General features: G+C 46.8%; 1 protein-coding gene across 1 annotated transcript in view; it reads left to right on the top strand.

Moving 5' to 3' along the window:
- Positions 1-20,599, top strand: part of fmn1 (formin 1) — a 639,512-nt gene that overhangs the window by 123,739 nt on the left and 495,174 nt on the right. Inside the window, 1 exon segment of the mRNA XM_072484913.1 lies at positions 7,956-8,070. Coding sequence (XP_072341014.1) covers positions 7,956-8,070 — 115 coding nt within the window.

The raw sequence follows: 20,599 nt of genomic DNA, 5'->3' as shown, positions 1-20,599 counted from the left end.
TTAGCTTCATAGAATAGAATGGAAAAATATAATAGAATCCCTTCAATGCAGAAGGAGGCCATTCGGCCCATCGAGTCTGCACTGACCTACTGAAAGAGCCCCTACCTAGGCCCAATCCTTCACCCTATTCCGTAACCCCACCTCAGGGCAATTTAGCATGGCCAATCCACCTGACCACATCTTTGGACTGTGGGAGGAAACCGGAGCACCCAGACGAAACCCACACAGACTTGGGGTGAACATGCAAACTCCACACAGACTGTTACCTGAGGCCGGAATAGAACCCGGGTCCCTGGTGCTGTGAGACAGCAGTGCTAACCACTGTGCCACCGTGCTGCCCTGCTTCTTGCCAGCCAAGGCCATGCTGGCTTGCTTTAATCTCCAACTTCCTGTCCTTCCATGATTTTCTGTAATCTAGCCCCGCCAAGTTTAACTCCGCGTCATCCAACGTCGGAACAGCACAAGTGAATTAACCAATAATTCTTGTAAAAATACCCAAAGTCTTTGGCCCTCGGCTTCCCAATAATCACAGTCACCAGTTTTATAAATGTAAACACCATTATTGTCGACTTATAGCTAGAACTATAATGAAATAAGCAACAAATACAACTTGTTAACCATAAGCAAATTCCTAGTCCCCATTCTAAACTGCCCCCACCCTCTACACACAAGACAGCGAAACACAGAGGGGTGGAAAGGGATAAAAATATAAATGAAAGGATGAAGAGTCTTTGTTTCAGATTATGGTTTTTAGCACACTTTTCTTCACAGTACGTTTGCAGGTTAAAGTCTTTGTTTTGCAGCCTGTAATGGTCTTCTCTGTAGATTCATTCATTCCGGTTCTCTGTAGCTTAGAAATGCAGTACTCACACTTTTCTGGGGAGGCACCTTACTTCTGTTCAAACATTGCTTTCAGTTTGTGGTTCGTATTCTGGCTTCTGTAGGTTCAGAAAAACAGCACTCATGGAAGGCAGGTTCTGGACTTTGCTTGCACCATCTTTGATGATTCTCCTGTAAATAGATTCATCCAGGCTCTCTGCCAGTTCAGAAACAAAGCCTCACAGCTTTTCTGAGAGAAAAGCGGGACCTTTCCTGGGCTGCCTGGATCAAACTCAAGCCGTAGGGCAATGAAAAGCATTCTAGTGGGATAAGATCCAATCACCACCTGTTATCAGGCAGAGCACAGCCTTTTGGGCCAGTTCATTTGCCACCGATTAAATCAATCAAACGGAGTCTCAACCCATCTTTCTCTGACGAGTCTGCAATTCTAGTTTAAACCAGCACAGCCTTCTGGATTCTTTAGCTTAAAGATACAGGCTGCTTGCCTTAAAGACACATATCCATTAATCATCCAGGATCAAAATTATAACAGCAAAATAATAGAAAGGGGAACTAAGGGAATAAGTGCTCCTATGCCTCCAATTCTGTCCTAGGGCTCCCTCCAGCACCACTATTCTCAAACAATGTCCAAACAGGAAGTGCTTGTGGTATATTTTCCATTTTGGTGAGGGTAGAGGGGCAGAGTTAGCCAAGCCCAGACCCCAACAATGAGTTAGAAATTGATATCTGTTTGTAATTACATTACTTTCTATGAGGAATAAAACTGACACAAAGCATACCAATTTACTGGTGAGTCAGCCTTCAATGAAATGAAAATGAAAATGAAATGAAATGTTGCTTCACAGTGCCAGGGACTTGGGTTTGATTCCCAACTTGGGTCTCTGTCTGTGCGGAATCTACACATTCTCCCTGTGTCTGCGTGGGTTTCCTTCAGTTGCTCCGGTTTCCTCCCACAAGTCCCGAAATACGTGCTGTTAGGTGAATTGGACATTCTGAATTCTCCCTCAGTGTCCCCGAACAGGCGCTGTGGTGTGGCGACTAGGGGATTTTCACAGTAACTTCATGTAAGCCTACTTATGACACAAACAAAGATGATTATTTTTTTTAAACTGCTAAATCCATGGGTTACATTTTGCAAAGGTTCTTTATCAAATTTCCATGATGGAGCCTTCCTCCTGCAGAAGGAACACTTCCTGAAATTGGGATGTTGATGTCTGATTTAAATCGGAGCCAAGAACAAATTAAGCTTTTGGGCATTCCTCATGCTTTGCAGGGATTATTCCCTGTGCCCAAATTACACTTAGAGACTGGAGCAGTGTAATTTCATTTTGTATGCCCAGAAAGGTGTCAAGGCATTTTCAGTTTCAAGGCATTCTCAGTTTCAATGCAGAGAATTGAAACATAAATTACTGGGTGTGACCACATTTTGGCTCCTCCTTTTAATCAGTTTAAATTGTAAATTTGGGTGGGGCAGTTACCTTTACTGTGAAGTGAGGTTAATCACTCTCCCCACCCACTTAATAATTTATTAAATGTTTCTACATGTGGAATTAGTTGCAATTTCTCAGTAAGCATAAGTTCACACCCACAGGTGCCTTTCATCCCTGTGAAAGTTCACTCTGTACCTCTTTGTTCTGTATCAGTGACAGACCAAAGAATAATAAACAGACATAAATATAAAAGCAAATTACTGTGGATGCTGGAATCTGAAACAAAAACAGAAAATGCTGGACACTCTCAGCAGGTCTGAGGCATCTGTGGACAGAGAACGGAGCTAATGTTTCGAGTCCGGATGACTCTTTGTCAAATAAGCTGACATCCACTGCAGCAACTTTCTAAGGCCCAACCGTTTGGATCAAATGCAGTGATAAATATTGCTCATGGCTCCTATATATTTAATTTTGGGCTTTTCTAATCTCAGCACCGTTTTCATTGCGCTAAATGTACTAGGCCCTGAATTTATTATTTTCCCTGCGGAATGAAAAGTCTGTAGATTCCTAGAGCTTCATTTGCCAGTGGCAACTCCTGTTAATCTGCTGTGTGAATGACCCCAGTAGAAGTTCCAGAAGCAGGGTTTCTCATATAATAGAGCCTATTGGGTGTCCATATCGTCACTGTTTAAAAATAAGGGATTGCCCATTTAATACAGAGATGAGGAGAGATTTTCTTCTCTCAGAGGGTGTAAGTCTTTGGAATTCTCTTCTTTGAGAGGTTTTGGAAGCAGAGTCTTTGAATATTTTTAAGGCAGAGGTAGATAGATTCCTGATAACCAAAGGGGCGAAAGGTTATAGAGGATAAGCCGGAATGTAGAGTTGAACCATGAACTTATTGAATGGCGGAGCAGGCTTGAGGGGCCTATCCTGCTCCTAATTCATATCTTTGCATGTATATTGTTTGTCAGTGTGAGCATTCTTAAAAACTGAAAGACTAGGGGCCAATTTTAATAAAGTCAGATGCAAGAAGAGACATTTGCACAGCAGGATCCCAAGAATGGAAATCAGATTGGATCGTTTAGTGCACCACATTGTTTTTACTGATGTTGGTTGAGGGATGAATGTTGACCAAGATACAAGGTAAACTCCCCTCTTCCTCAGACTGCACAGTGGCTCCATTCAGCCGGCAGGACAGGCAGGGCAAGGGCCTTGGGATAAGGCCTCATCCAGAGGATTGCAGCATTCCCTCAGTATTAAACTGAAGTGCCAGTCTCAATAACCTGCTTGATCCCCATTCCATCTTGTCCTGTCCCAATAAGGAAAAAACAGTAAAACCTGGAAATGACTACTACAGTACCCTGTCTTCAGGGTCTAGTACGCTTACTGTAATGAAAACTGTGCTGAGATTAGAAAAGGCCAAAATTAAATATATGGGAGCCATGAGGAACATTTATCACTGCGTTTATCCAAGCGGATGGGCCCTAGAAAGTTGCTGCAGTGGTTATTTTACAAAGAGTCATCCAGACTCGAGAGCTCAAGATGATATTTTTTGTCATTACATGCTTCTTTTATGTCTGCACATTTTTAATCTGATTGATGCAAATAGCACTACAAATCAGCCTGTGGGCTATGAATGTGTTTTATGATTGAGATTATAAACAGGAATTGTGCACTAAATGGAAGACCAGACCATTGGGCTATTGCTTACAAATGTTTAAATATTAGGATCTATGGCAGCTTTATAGGCTGTTGGGGATTCTTCTTTAGTCTATGATGGATTGTTTATTGGATTCTTGCTGATCTCACCTCAAACAGGGTTAAAGGGATGTACTGCAAACTGATTTTTCAAGTTGCAGAGTAATTCAGGAAAGCCACTGGAGACCATCCAACGTTATTCCGATTGTTTTGCTGAAGATCAGTGCATCAAGCCAATTTGTTTAATTCAGAAATCCTATAATGAAAAGTTCCTCGGCCAAACTTTTATAATTGCCAGATTACTTGTGACGAGCTGCCATCCGTTGAACATTCTGAAACTATTACAGACCAGAGTTAGTCCAAGAACTTTGTTAATGAATAGCTAGCTACCTGAGGAGTAATAGAAATATGCTTAACGCCTTGATTTGATGTCACACATTAACATAGGGGAATTATTTGTCATCTGACAGTTTTACTTTTATGTGCCACACTCTTTATTTGTTTCAATGTTTGGTAGAACCATGTTTGGTAGACTTATAGGCTGGAATATTGTCTGTTGGAATGTATTATTCTTTCATTTACTGAGCACAATGCAGTCAAGTGGTGTAGTGACAAGGGTTCCCTGTTCGAACCCTGGATCTCATTTTATGTATCTAGTTATTGGAAAGGTAAAGGTATATTTGGTTTACTTACAACAGCGACCAACATTGCTGGGACCAAAGAAAATCTGTGGTCGGAATTCTCCGATTGTTGGGATTCTTTGTCCCGTCGACAGCGTATGGGAAATCCCATTGACAAGTGGAAGGAGTGTAGAATCCCGCGAACAGTGCATTGTCGAGAAATATGCAGCTGGGACACCGGAGAATCTTGCCCTATAGTTAGAATGAAAACACCCAAAATGTAATGTAAATATAATTGGAATTACAGTAACTGCTCTGACATTTTCCTCTGGGTCTAAGCAAGCCAAAGTGACAAAACAAATAGAGGTGTGATGACTTGTGGTAGTTTAGATAATCTAAGTATTTCTTCATGCATGTCCTAAAATCAAAATCCTGGCACATTAAGGAAACATTCACATACAATGACATTGGAAGAGGTGAAGATGGGAGCTAGATATCCAACAGGAGCCTTCTCGATCAAATACCACTGACATATAATAAAAGTTTCTAAGTTTGAGTCCATTATTAACCATAAGACATAGGAGCAGAATTAGACCACTCGGCCCATCGAGTCTGCTCCGCCATTCAATCAAGGCTGATATTTTCTCATCCCCATTCTCCCCATAACCCTTGATCCCCTTATTAATCAAGAACCTATCTATCTCTGTCGGAAATACACTCAAATGATTTGGCCTCCACAGCCTTCTGCGGCAAAGAGTTCCACAGATTCACCATCCTCTGGCTGAAGAAATTCCTCCTCATTTCTGTTTTAAAGGATTGTCCCTTTAGTCTGAGATGGTGTCCTCTGGTTCTAGATTTTCCTACAAGTGGAAACATCCTCTCCATGTCCACTCTATCCAGGCCTCGCAGTATCTTGTAAGTTTCAATAAGATCCCCTCTCATCCTTCTAAACCCCAACGAGTACAGACCCAGAGTTCTCAAATGTTCCTCATACGACAAGTTCTTCATTCCAGGGATCATTCTTGTGAACCTCTCTGGATCCTTTCCAAGGCCAGCACATCCTTCCTTAGATACGGGGCTCAAAACTGCTCACAATACTCCAAATGGGGTCTGACCAGAGCCTTATACAGCCTCAGAAGTACATCCCTGGTCTTGTATTTTAGCCCTCTTGACATGAATGCTAACATTGCATTTGCCTTCTTAACTGCCGACTGAACCTGCACATTAACCTTAAGAGAATCGTGAACAAGGACTCCCAAGTCCCTTTGTGCTTCTGATTTCCGAAGCAGTTCCCCATTTAGAAAATAGCCTATAGCTAAATTCCTCCTTCCAAAGTGCATAACCTCACACTTTTCCATATTGTATTTAATTTGCCATTTCATTGCCCACTCTCCTAGCTTGTCCAAGTCCTTCTGCAGCCCCCTTGCTTCCTCAGTACCACCTGTCCCTCTACAGATCTTTGTATCATCTGCAAACTTAGCAACAGTGCCTTCAGTACCTTCTTCCAGATCATTAATGTATATTGTGAAAAGTTGTGGTCCCAGCACAGACCCCTGAGGCACACCACTAGTCACCGGCTGCCATTCTGAAAAAGACCCCTTTATCCCCACTCTCTGCCTTCTGCCAGTCAGCCAATCCTCTATCCATGCCAGGATCTTACCCTTAACACCATGGGCTTTTAACTTATTTAGCATTATCCTATGCGGCACCTTGTCAAAGGCCCTCTGCAAATCTAAATAAATCACGTCCACTGCTTCTCCTTTGTTTAACTTCCTTGTTACCTCCTCAAAGAACTCTAACAGATTTGTCAGACACAACCTCCCTTTGACAAAGCCGTGCTGACTCAGTCCTATTTTACCATGCACTTCCAAGTACTTTGCGACCTCATCTTTAATAATAGACTCTAATATCTTACCAATGACCGAAGTCAGGCTAACCGACCTATAATTTCCGGTCTTCTGTCTCCCTCTCTTCTTAAACAGTGGTGTTACATTAGCCACTTTCCAGTCCTCTGGGACCCTTCCTGCCTCCAGTGATTCCTGAAAGATCATCACTAATGCCTCCACAATTTCCTCAGCTATCTCTTTTAGGACCCTGGGTTGTAGTCATCCGGTCCAAGTGACTTATCCTCCTTCAGACCTTTCAGTTTCCCAGAACCTTCTCATTCGTAATGGTCACTGCACTCACCTCTGCCCCCTGGTTCTCCTGGAGCTCTGGCATCCCACTGGTGTCTTCCACCGTGAAGACTGATGCAAAGTAACTGTTCAATTCATCTGCCATTTCTTTGTTTCCTTTTATTACTTCTCCAGCCACATTTTTTAGTGGTCCAATATCTATTTTTGCCTCTCTCTTACCTTTTATATATTGAAAAAAAATTCTTCCTATCTTCCTTTATATTACTAGCTAACTTGCACTCATACTTCATCTTCTCCCCCTTATTGGTTTTTTAGTTGTCCTCTGCTCGGTTTTAAAAGGTTCCCAATCCTCTGGTTTCCCACTAATCTCGCCACTTTGTATGCTTTTTCTTTAGCCTTTATGTTGTCCTTGACATCCCTCGTCAGCCATGGATGCCTTGTCCTCCCATTAGCATGTTTCCTCCTCCTTGGGATGAACTCCTGTTGTGCCTCCCTAATAACCCCCAAAAACTCCTGCCATTGCTGTTCCACTGTATTCCCTGCTCGGCTCCTTTTCCAATTAACTCCGGCCAGCTCCTCCCTGATGTCTTTGTAGTTACTCTTATTTAATTGTAATACCGTTACATCTGATTGCAGCTGGCCCCCTCTCAAACTGCAGGAGTAAATTCTATCATATTGTGGTCACTGCTCCCTAAGGGTTCCTTCACCTTAAGTTCCCTAATCAAGTCTGCCTCAATACACATCATCAAATCCAGAATTGCCTGTTTCCTAGTAGGCTCTGTCAGAAGCTGCTCCAAAAAGACATCTCTTAGACATTCCACAAATTCCTTTTCTTGGGATCCACTACCTACCTGATTTTCCCAGTCCACCTGCATATTCAAGTCCCCCACGATTATTGGGATATTGCCTTTTTACATGCCTTTTCTATCTCCTGATTTACTTCCTGCCCCACATCCTGACTACTGCTAAGGGCCTGTACATAACTCCCATCAGGGTCTTTTTACCTTTGCGATTCCTCAACTCTACCCACAGAGATTCTGTGCCTTCTGATAATCTTATATCGCTCCTTGCTATCAATTTACCTTCATTCCTTACTAACAATGCAACCCTGCCCCCTTTACCCATCTGCCTGTCTTTTCGATAGGACATATGTCCTTGGATATTTACAAAGCTAAGATCCAAATGCATTCACAGATGTTAGCTTTCTTAATGTTCTATTTCTTTAATTGCAGGATTTATCTCCATCAGAATCCGAAGACAGGACTCCCGGACGACTCCAAGCCATATGGCCACCTCCTAAATCAAAGGACGAGGAAGAGAAAGTGGGCTTGAAGTATACCGAGGCAGGTCAGTACCAAAACAGTCACTGATCAGCTCTTTCTTCTCTGGAAGAATAAAGATGTTAAATGCAATGAGGTTTGAGTTTTTCATTCTTGGAATGATTTGGTTTGTATGATTTTGAGTCACTGTGGCTGACACATCTGTGGAATCCTGTGCACCATTTTTGTGTTGTACCATAAGCATAAACATTGGATCTGTAAAGATCCAGTAAGCTGAAGGTGAATTGAACTTTTGTGAGCAGAAACATGGGGTGGGATTTTCTGGCCCTTTGGCAACATGTTTTCCGGGAACGGTTTGCCATTGGCTGCCGGCTGGATCTTCCAGCTCCGCCGATGTCTACAGGGCTTGGCATGGTTCGCCTATAACGTCGCTGGGGAACCCGTTGCGGGAGGCTGCTGGACCAGAAGATTCCGAGGGCGGAAACACCCCTCCCAGTGAGCCTAGCTCGTAAAATCATCTGGAGTATAGTTCTGAAACTGTCATGTCACAGGTTAACCTGGTGATAAAGCTGCCTCCTTTTTTGTTTTGTACCATTAACCACTCAGGTAATTAGATACTTTATTGAGTTACTTTAGATTAAAATTATGTTTAATTTTTCAATGCATTGAACGTCAGGAAACATGTCAAGATGGAGATTGCATTTAACGGTGTCATATAGATGCTCAATTTGTGTCCCTGCTTTGTTAAACAAAGAGCAGGTTAGCATCTCGGGGTAGATAGGGCAATTTATTTTGTAACATTTAGACAGCATAACTTCCAGCTTAAAAAAGCAGCAGGATATTGATAACGTTTGCAAAGTCAATCGATTTTTATGAAATTTGTTACATGGTGCATTGTAAACTACCTCCATTACTCTTGTTGGTGACACCACACAGACACAATCCGCTTACTACCTTCGAATAAATTGCTCAAAATTCATTCTGAATTTCTTCATTTCTATTTTTCCTTCGGAACTCTAATGTCTAATATCCAAGATAATTGTTTCAGCATAAAATTAATTAAAACAAGAAATTGTATATAACAGAATTAGAAAATTGGGTATAGTTTGGTGATTCCAAAGCAAATTGTACCCTAAGTTGTGCTATTTGAAAAGCTTTTTCCTTGAAATTTCACTCAACCTCGTTTGTATACAACTGAATGCAACACATTCTCTCTTGTCAGGAAAAAGCAACTAGGAGACGTAGTTTAAAAATAAGAAATCAATCTTTTAAAACAAGATTAAGAGATTGGTCTTCTCCCAAAGGGCCGTTGGTGTATGGAAATCGCTATCCAGAAAGCAACGAAGGTTGGATCATTGAATTTATTCAAGGCAGAGTTATACAGACTTTTGTTGGGGTAGGAAGTCCAGCAGTATCGGGGACGGACAGGAATTTGAAACTGTGACCGCAACCAAATCATCCCTGATCTTATTGAATGCTGAGAGCAGGCTCAAAGAGCCAAATAGCCTACTCCAGCTCCTATATTCTTCCAAAAGCCTCAGAGTTCATTGGGTAGAATTCGGTAAGCATCACACCCATTTTCCGGATGCAAAATACGTGTAAAGTTTACCATTTCAGCTGTAGGCAAGCTTGATCCACAATTTTGCAAACTTTTGTGAGGTCCATTTTTTAAGTGTCCCAGCTATTGGATGCCTTGGGTAGGTTAATGAGGGGACTGAGAGTTGTTGAAGGACTCCTTTACAAAATAATGGGGCAATTCTGGTTTCTTCAGTTCCCATGACCACCAACTAAATGTAAGCTGTTTCTCTATAAATAGAAACTGAAATTAGGGATTTGATTCCCAGTTTGGGTCACTGTCTTTGCGGAGTCTGCACGTTCTCCCCGTGTCTGTGTGGGTTTCCTCCGGGTGCTCAGGTTTCCTCCCACATGTCCCGAAAGACGTGCTGTTAGGTGAATTGGACATTCTGAATTCGCCCTCAGTGTATTCGAACAACTGGCGGCGGAGTGTGGTGACTAGGGGATTTTCACAGCAACGTCATTGCAGTGTTAATCCAAGTCTACATGTGACACTAATAAAGATTATTATTATCCATCGGCCTTGTTGCACCCGATGTAGGACGCATTGAGGTGGGTATTGATGGCGCCCGTTACACCTTGCGAGATCAAGGTGTTGCGATCTGGATCCCATCCATTGAGGGCGGGGCCCAGATTTGCATATTCAAGTGAGTAGTTAGTCTCTCTTGAATATGTTTACGCCAGATTTACCCAAGGGACGGGGCCTAAAGGCCTCACCATGGATCATACATGGACCAGGCGTGCTGGCACTTGGGAGAGGCGCCCCAGGCAATCGGGGCCTCTGGGTGGTTGGGCTCTGGGCAGGGTGGCAACCTGGCAACCCCGATGCAATCTGGGACAATGGCCCTGCTAACCTAGCACCATGGTAAACACGGACCAGGCGTACCGGCACTTGGGAGAGGCGACCCAGGCAATCGGGATCTCTGGGTGGTTGGGCTCTTGGCAGGGTGGCACCCTGGCAACCCCGATACAATCTGGGACAATGGTCCTGCTAACCTAGCACCATGGCAGGGCCACCAGAGCACCCTGGCAGTGCAGCCTGGATGCCACCCTGGCAATGTTAGGGGGCCCAGATGGCACTGCCTGGGTGTCAGGCTGACTGTGCTAAGGAGCCCAGGTGGCATCTTGCCCATGCAGGGGGTTCCTGCCCTTATGAGGTGGGGTGAGGGGGGCTGAATGACCCCCTAATTGGTAAGTTAGGGAGTTGCAGAGGTCCAGTGGCCATGGTAGGGGGTCTGGAGATTGGGGCGCCATTTAAAAAAAATGGTGACCCGATCTCTTCCTGCACTGGAGAACTAAGCTTGTTAGTGCAGGAAATGAACCTAAGTGCAGCCTCAGCGAGGCATTTCTCGCTGAGGCCCAGAAATGAAGCAGAGTTACGTTTAATAGTGGGGTCGCTCTCGGCGCTGCAAGTGCAGGGAAGCACCCTGCAAAAACGGTTCCTATTGAGCCAGGGCAAACTGGAATTCTCCCTTGACAGGTGTCACACTCGGGAGTTCTGTAAGAGCCACGGCCAGTGAGACAGACAGCCCTCAATTGTTTTTCCCACAGACTGAACTATCCTGTGGAGTTGTGACCAGCTCTGCACAAGGGATGAGACTTGAGGTCCCATTTCTATCAATCCTCGGGCATTTTGATATAGCTTAGAAACAATATGCCCAAACTATTTTCTGCACAATGGTTATGTACAGGATTTAGATTGTGTGGTGTGAGCAAGCACATTGTGTCTAATATCCTGAGTGCATTTATACTGTTTAGTCAGCTTTACTGGGATATTGCCTTGGCTCCTCTCTCTTTACCCAGTAACGTTTCTTAAAATAATTGTGAAAACTAAAGGACAAGTTTCAAAAGTTTTACCGAAGGTTTATTTGCAGATTGCTTTGTTTGGGGTGGTGGGTTTGGTGGGACGAGGGCTTTCGGGGCTGGAGTAGGAGGGTTGAGAGACAGACTGCCAGGGAGCTTTTTCATTTCTATTTGATTCTTTTTAAGTTGGATTATGGAAACAAACAATGTTTCTGGGGGAAAATTAGGCAACTGGGACAATAGCAATGGAAAATACATGAGGATAAGGCGGTTTCTGGCCCCTGCCATCCATCCTTTAGTTTGGGGGAATTGAAAGTTAAAATTGAACTCTGTGACCATAGATGAAGGGCTAGGGCAAGATAGAGGATTTGATTGCGTTGTTGAAGGATCAAATATGAAGGTAGGCTAGCCAGTAACATTAGGAATGATAGTAAAAGTTTCTTTAAATACATTAAAAACAAATGGGAGGCAAAAGTAGACATTGGGCCGCTCCAAAATGACGCTGGTAATCTAGTGATGGGAGACAAGGAAACAGCTGAGGAACTAAATAAGTACTTTGCGTCAGTCTTCACAGTAGAAGACATGAGTAATATCCCAACAGTTCAGGAGAGTCAGGGGGCAGAGCTGAATATGGTAACCATCACAAAGGAGAAAGTGCTAGAGAAACTAAGAGGTCTAAAAATTGATAAATCTCCGGGCCCAGATGGGCTACATCCTAGAGTTCTAAAGGAGATAGCTGAAGAAATAGGGGAGGCGTTAGTTATGGGGCGGGATTCTCCACTCCCACGCCGAAGTGGCCGCGCCGTCGTGAACGCCGTCAAGGTTCACGGCGGCGCGGAACGGCCCCGGTCCAGACCGATTCAGGCCCTGACAATGGGCCAGGATCGGGGCCGCGTCATCTACATGCGCCAGGCCTTGTCGCCCGCGTAAAAGCGGCGCTGCATAGATGACGCGGCCGGCACCGCATAACGGGCGTCATCCGCGCATGCGCGGGTTGGCCGGCGCCAACCCGCGCATGTGTGGTTGTCGTCCTGTCTAAATCCGCCCCGCAAGAAGATGGGGGACGGATCTTGCGGGGCCGCGGAAGGAAGGAGGTCCTCCTTCAGAGAGGATGGCTCGATGCAGGATCCCCCCTCGCCCCCCCACAGGCCGCCCCCCCAGCGTTCACGCACCGCCCACGACTGCAGCGACCAGGTGTGGACGGCGCCGGGGGGAACCTGCCGTTTTGGCCTGGCCGCTCTGCCCATCCGGGCCTCAGAATAGCGGGGGTGCCGGAGAATCACCATTTTGGGTGTCTCCGGCGATTCTCCGGCCTGCAGCCCGCGAAACTCGACCGGGCCGTTCCCGCCGCTTGGGAGAATCGCGGGAGGGCGTCGGACCGGCGTCCCCGGAAATTTTGGCGGCCCAGGCGATTCTCCCAACCGGCGTGGGAGTGGAGAATCGCGCCCCATGATCTTTCAAAAGTCACTGGAGTCAGGGAAAGTCACAGAGGATTGGAAAATCGCTGTTGTAACCCCCCTGTTCAAGAAGGGAACAAGAAAAAAGATGGAAAATTATAGGCCAATTAGCCTAACCTCGGATGTTGGCAAGATTCTAGAATCCATTGTTAAGGATGAGATTTCTAAATTCTTGGAAGTGCAGGGTCGGATTAGGACAAGTCAGCATGGATTTAGTAAGGGGAGGTCGTGCCTGACAAACCTGTTAGAGTTCTTTGAAGAGATAACAAATAGGTTCGACCAAGGAAAGCCAATGGATGTTATCTATCTTGACTTCCAAAAGGCCTTTGATAAGGTGCCTCATGGGAGACTGCTGAGTAAAATAAGGGCCCATGGCAAGGTACGAACATGGATTGACGATTGGCTGTCAGGCAGAAGGCAGAGAGTTGGGATAAAAGGCTCTTTTTCGGAATGGCAACCGGTGATGAGTGGTGTCCCGCAGGGTTCAGTGTTGGGGCCACAGCTGTTCTCTTTATATATTAACGATCTAGATGACGGGACTGGGGGCATTCTGGCTATTTTTGCCGATGATACAAAGATAGGTGATGGGGCAGGTAGTATGGAGGAGGTGGGGAGGCTGCAGAAAGATTTAGACAGTTTAGGAGAGTGGTCCAAGAAATGGCTGATGAAATTCAACGTGGGCAAGTGCGAGGTCTTGCACTTTGGAAAAAAGAATAGAGGCATGGACTATTTTCTAAACGGTGACAAAATTCATAATGCTGAAGTGCAAAGGGACTTGGGAGTCCTAGTCCAGAATTCTCTAAAGGTACACTTGCAGGTTGAGTCCGTAATTAAGAAAGCAAATGCGATGTTGTCATTTATCTCAAGAGGCTTGGAATATAAAAGCAGGGATGTACTTCTGAAACTTTATAAAGCATTAGTTAGGCCCCATTTAGAATACTGTGACCAATTTTGGGCCCCACACCTCAGGAAGGACATACTGGCACTGGAGCGGGTCCAACGGAGATTCACACGGATGATCCCAGGAATGGTAGGCTTAACATACGATGAACGTCTGAGGATCCTGGGATTATATTCATTGGAGTTTAGGAGGTTGAGGGGAGATCTAATAGAAACTTACAAGATAATGAATGGCTTAGATAGGGTGGATGTAGGGAAGTTGTTTCCATTGGCAGGGGAGACTAGGACCCGGGGGCACAGCCTTAGAATAAAAGGGAGTCACTTTAGAACAGAGATGAGGAGAAATTTCTTCAGCCAGAGAGTGGTGGGTCTGTGGAATTCATTGCCACAGAGGGCGGTGGAGGCCGGGACGTTGATTGTCTTTAAGACAGAAGTTGATAAAGTCTTGATTTCTCGAGGAATTAAGGGCTATGGAGAGAGAGCGGGTAAATGGAGTTGAAATCAGCCATGATTGAATGGTGGAGTGGACTCGATGGGCCGAATGGCCTTACATCCGCTCCTATGTCTTATGGTCTTATGAAGGAGTATCGGACAGTGATGAGACAGAGGGAGGGTGAAAAGAAGGGTGAACAGATGGTACAAATGGTTTGAAGTCTCAACAGAGGTTGAGAGGAAACATGGGTCCCTGTTTGTGCGGAGTCTGCACATTCTCCCTGTGTCTGCGTGGGTTCCCTCCGGGTGCTCCGGTTTCCTCCCACAGTCCAAATTCATGCAGGTTAGGTGGATTGGCCATGATAAATTGCCCGTCGTGATTAAAAAGGATGAGGAGGGGTTGTTGAGTAACGGGGATAGGGTGGAAGTGAGGGCATAATGCGTGTCAGTGCAGACTCGATGGGTCGAATAGCCTCCTTCTGCACTGTATGTTCTATGTTCCAATTGGGTAAGTGGATGAAAAGGGTGCAGGAAAATGGTGTTGTAGTAGAAGGGCAGCCATAATCTCACTGAATGGCAGAGGGGGCTTAAAGAGCTGAATGGCCTACTCCTGCTCCTATTTCTATTTTTCTTATGTATTTAGAACCAATGAGGTACTTTTGAAGTGTAGTCACCAGGGAAATTCGACAGCTGATGCTCATACTGCAAGGTGATAATAACCAGGCAATCTGTTTTGGGGATGCCGAACTGTGCCTCCCAAATGAAACCATATTGGTTCTTTCACCATTGAGGTATGAGAAATATCGACCACATTCAGTTTTGGGGCAGGGTATAATTCATTTGGAGAGGTACAGCACAGGTTCATCAAAATTATAGCAAAGTATTCAATTTTATAGGAGGCGGGAGCTTCCTCTCTATTGCAATCACTTTCAACCACAGGAAATATGTATAGCATGCTACAGATGGGCGGAGGTCATGCGCTAAAGTTGGCAACATCTCTGCCTCGGAGCCAGAAGCTCCGGGTTCAAGTTCCACCTCTGTACTTCATCCTGCAAATCCTTCCAAAGCATAGCAAAGATGTGCAGCTCAGGTCCCGCAAAATTGTCCTTAGTGTCCAAAAAGGCTAGGTGGGGTTACGGTTTCGGGGATAGGGTGGAGGTGCAGGCTTAAGTAGGGTGCTCTTTCCAAGGGCCGGTGCAGACTTGATGGGCCAAATGGCCTCCTTCTGCACTGTAAATTCTGTAAATAGCAATGACAGGTGGTCTGTGTGGCAGAGATTCCCGGTCAGCCATGGAAAGAAAGTTGGAGCCTTGACCCTCACTATCCATTGCTCCAGACTATACCATGTAAAAGTGCATGTCGCCATAATAAGAATCGCTTATTGTCACAAGTAGGCTTCAATGAAGTTATTGTGAAAAGCCCCTAGTCGCCAGCAATAATGGTGACATGAGACTACCAGATGTTTGTTTGAGGGTGGTAAATCTGCCGTCTTTAACCTGTCTGCCCTATATGTGACTTATCATGACCCACAGCAATGTGGCTGACTAAACTGTTCTCTGAAATAGCACAGCAAATCACTTCAGGGTAATACATGCTGACCTCTCCAGGGATGCTCACTCCTGGAGAATGATTTTTCTTAAAAACCTGTTTTGAATTCTGTGTTCCTTTAGCTCCAGACTATTGTCCACACCCTCTTCACTTCACTCGTCACCTGGTGGCCACTTTTGCCGCAACGTGGGTTTCATTTTTCAATTCTCTACCTCTCCCTCATTTTAGATTAATCTTTGAAAAATCACTGACCAAGCACTATTCGCTCTTCCTAATCTTCCCCCCGCCCCCCCCCCCCCCCGAAATTTGGTAGAAGGATACATGAAAGGAGTTTTGTCATGAACTGCCATTAAGGTTATAAAAATGTATAAATCCAATGAAAATCGATGCTCCTGCTGTTTTATGCAATTCTACTGCAGTGAACATCAGCTATTGCCAGAGATAATAGTTCAACAAAAGATGTGGGGCAGGATTCTCCGTTGGCTGATGCCAAAATCGCAAAACACGATTGGGCAGAGAATAGGTTCTGATGCTAAAATCGCGGCGGGTGCCGATTTGACGCCAAATCGCAATTCTCTGTCACCTCGAAAGCGGCGTCAATGGGCTCTGGAACGCATGTACAATAAACACCATTTGGTCATCAGCGGGCCCAACCCAGTATTCTCTGGGGCTCCCGCGACGCTCCGCCTCCGATGGGCCGAGTTCCCGACGGCGTGGTTCACTTGTGCTTTTACAAATTGTGAAACCGGCGTCATGGCTGCCGAAGGAGAGAGAGGGGCTACGGAAAGTGTCCAACATTGCCATAATTTGCTGACAGTCGTCCCACTGGCCGGGGTCTTCTGTCAGGGCCGGGGGAGTAACATGGGGTGGCCCGGAGGTGGGCTGTGGGGTCGGGTATGGAACACCATTGCCGCAGCCGGCAAGGCAGCTGCACATGCCACTAACAGCCCACTGTGAACTTAGGGCCACAAGTCATATAGGTGTCCCCCTCCCCCAGGGCACCCTGCAGCTGACCCATCAGCTGTATGGGCACGCTCCAGCACGACCAGTGCCATCTTGTTGGCTGGGATGAGTGTGTGTGGGGGCGGCTGCAGCTTATCAGCTTCCCGAGTGTCAATCCCGACCCCGGCGAATCTCACACCATTGTTCATTGGAATCGATTGTGTTCCACGTGGAGCCAGTGGTAGCCCCTCCGCAGTCGCTGAATCGGTCCGGGTTCGGCGCCAATTTTGCTGTCGTGAAAGTCCACGAATTCTGCATCGCCGCCAACACTTAGTCTCAGAAACGGAGAATCCCGGGGGACCTCCGGTGGCAGCATGTAGGAGGAAGTAGCACGTTGGGTGGCTCCTGCTCGAGGCTTGAGCTTTAGAATTTAATGCCCGGTCCCAGGGGCAATCTTTCAACAAATAAGTGCAGGAAGACATAAGGAAGGAGGGTGATGTCCAAAAACCAAAGGAAAGCTGCCGTGAAGAAGGGGGGGAAGTGAAGGTTCGCCGTCGAGCGAAAGGGTCAGCCCGGCAACTGAAAAGACGGCGGAAGCTGGGTCGCTGGGTGGGGCCACACTGTTCACGGCGGAAAAGATGACCAAGGTGATGGTTGTGGAGTTTGAAAAGCAGTTTGCAAAGCAGATGGAGTTGATGAGGAAGGCGATGATGGCAACATTGAAGGTGCTGGTGGAGAGGCGATTGCCCTGATGAAGGCGGCGGTGTCGAGAACATCGACCGAGGTGCGGGGCAGGTGAGAAACTGAAGGGAATGGAGGAGGCGTTGTCGCAACACAGTGATCAACTCACCTCGATGGGCGAGGAGCTGCAGAGGGTGGTGGACGCCAACAGGTCTGTGAGTGAAAGTGGAGGACTGGAAAACAGATCTCGGCAGCAAAATCTGAGGATCGTGGGCCTGCCCGAAGGGGTGGAGGGCCCGAGGCCGACTGAGACTTTGCCAAGATGTTGGCGGAACTGTTGGGAGAGGGGGAAGATCTCTCCTGGTATGAACTGGCAGAAGGACTGAGGCAGAAGTGAGAAATGGGACTGAGGTTTGTTCTTGGACTGAGGGTAGGGGGGATGGAAGATTGTGTAGAGTTCTATTTCTTATTTCATGTTCTTACATGTGTTAAATGGGGTGAAGTTGCCTATTTGGCTAAGGTAGGAGGTGGGATTTTTTGCAATGACGGTTTTCTGGGATTTGTGTGTTTGGAATGCACACAGCTGGAATGCACGCTGCAGACGAAACACTTCCCTTCCAAGTAGAAAGCGACGCATCGGACGTCGCTCTTGCCGCCACCCTCAATCAGGCAGGCAGGCCGTAGCATTCTTTTACCGCACCCTCCATGCCTCTGAAATTCGGCAGTCGTCCGCCGAAAAAGAGGCCCAGACTATCGTTGAGGCTGTGCGACATTGGAGGCATTACCTGGCTGGCAGGAGATTTACTCTCCTCACTGACCAACGGTCGGTAGCCTTCATGTTCAACAACACACAGCGGGGCAAGATCAAAAATGACAAAATCTTGCGGTGGAGGATCGAGCTCTCTACCTATAATTACGAGATTAAGTATCGCCCTGGCAAACTCAAAGAGGCCCCAGACGCCCTATCCCGAGGTACATGTGCCAGCGCACAAGTAGACCGACTCCGGACCCTGCACGACAGCCTTTGTTACCCAGGGGTCAAAGAACAAAGAAAAAAGAAATGTACAGCACAGGAACAGGCCCTTCGGCCCTCCAAGCCCGTGCCGACCATACTGCCCGACTCAACTACAATCTTCTACACTTCCTGGGTCCGTATCCTTCTATTCCCATCCTATTCATATATTTGTCAAGATGCCCCTTAAATGTCCCTATCGTCCCTGCTTCCACTACCTCCCCCGGTAGCGAGTTCCAGGCACCCACTACCCTCTGCGTAAAAAACTTGCCTCGTACATCTACTCTAAACCTTGCCCCTCTCACCTTAAACCTATGCCCCCTAGTAATTGACCCCTCTACCCTGGGGAAAAGCCTCTGACTATCCACTCTGTCTATGCCCCTCATAATTTTGTATACCTCTATCAGGTCGCCCCTCAACCTCCTTCGTTCCAGTGAGAACAAACCGAGTTTATTCAATCGCTCCTCATAGCTTATGCCCTCCATACCAGGCAACATTCTGGTAAATCTCTTCTGCACCCTCTCTAAAGCCTCCACATCCTTCTGGTAGTGTGGCGACCAGAATTGAACACTATACTCCAAGTGTGGCCTAACTAAGGTTCTATACAGCTGCAACATGACTTGCCAATTCTTATACTCAATGCCCCGGCCAATGAAGGCAAGCATGCCGTATGCCTTCTTGACTACCTTCTCCACCTGTGTTGCCCCTTTCAATGACCTGTGGATCTGTACTCCTCGATCTCTTTGACTTTCAATACTCTTGAGGGTTCTACCATTCACTGTATATTCCCTACCTGCATTAGCCCTTCCAAAATGCATTACCTCACATTTGTCCGGATTAAACTCCATCTGCCATCTCTCCGCCCAAGTCTCCAGACAATCTAAATCCTGCTGAATCCTCAGACAGTCCTCATCGCTATCCGCAATTCCACCAACCTTTGTGTCGTCTGCAAACTTACTAATCAGACCAGTTACATTTTCCTCCAAATCATTTATATGAGGGTCACTCGGTTGTACCATTTCATTAAGGCACAAATTTTGCCCTACTCTGTCGAGGAAGTAAGGACAATCACCAAGGACTGCCAGGTCTGTGCGGAGTGCAAGCTACACTTCTACCGGCCCGACCACGCACGCCTGGTGAAGGCCTCCCGCCCCTTTGAACGCCTCAGCGTGGATTTCAAAGGCCCCTCCCCTCCTCTGATTGACACACGTATTTCCTCAGTGTGATCGATAAATACTCCCGGTTTCCCTTCGCCCTCTCATGCCCCGACATGACGTCTGCCACCACCATTAAAGCCCTTAATTCTATCTTCACTCAGTTCAGCTTCCCCGCCTACATCCACAGTGACAGGGGATCCTCATTCATGAGTGATGAGCTACGTCAGTTCGTGTTCAGCAGGGGTAACGCCTCCAGCAGAACGACGAGCGACAACCTCCGGGGAAATGGACAGGTAGAAAGGGAGAATGGGACGGTATGGAGGGCCGTCCAGCTGGCCCTGCAGTCCAGAAACCTCCCGGCCTCCTGCTGGCAAGAGGTTCTCCCTGATGCACTACATTCCATTCGCTCATTACTCTGCACTGCCACTAACAGTACACCACGTGAACATCTTTTTGCCTTCCCCAGGAAGTCCACATCCGGGGTATCGCTCCCAACTTGGCTTATAGCTCCGGGAACCGTGCTTCTCCGTAAACATGTGCGGCTCCACAAGGCGGATCCGTTGATGGAGAGGGTGCACCTACCCCACGCAAACCCACAATATGCCTACGTGGCGTTCCCAGACGGCCGCCAGGATACCGTCTCCCTCAGGGACCTGGTACCAGCAGGTTCCACCCCCACACCACTCCCGGCGCCACCCTCCCCACACCCGCCGCTACCATCACCCCCCCCTAGGTCCGTCCATCCTCCCCCTGCCCACGCCCGTCGATGAAGAGGATTTTGGCACGCTCCCGGAGTCATCTTCGACTACGACAGCGCCAACATCGCCGTCACCACTTCGCTGATCTCAAAGGACCATCAAGGCACCGGACCGGCAGAACCTCTGACCGGCCCGCCGGATGCCAAGAGACATTTTTTTTGCTGCTCTGTAAATATTTAAATTTCTAATTGTATATCGTTATCCACCACCCCCGCCGGACTCAATTTTAACAGGGGGTGAATGTGGTAAACCACTGTGTTCTGGTATTAGAGGTTGTGCGGTAGAACCTGCACTACAGGTTCACCTGTGGCCCCTGCATGCTAGCTCTGCC

Source organism: Scyliorhinus torazame, chromosome 2 (assembly GCF_047496885.1).
Source record: "Scyliorhinus torazame isolate Kashiwa2021f chromosome 2, sScyTor2.1, whole genome shotgun sequence".
In the NCBI taxonomy this organism is placed as follows: Eukaryota; Metazoa; Chordata; class Chondrichthyes; order Carcharhiniformes; family Scyliorhinidae; genus Scyliorhinus; species Scyliorhinus torazame.
The sequence above is the reverse complement of the archived record's forward strand: the minus strand, read 5'-3'. Positions and strand labels throughout refer to the sequence as shown.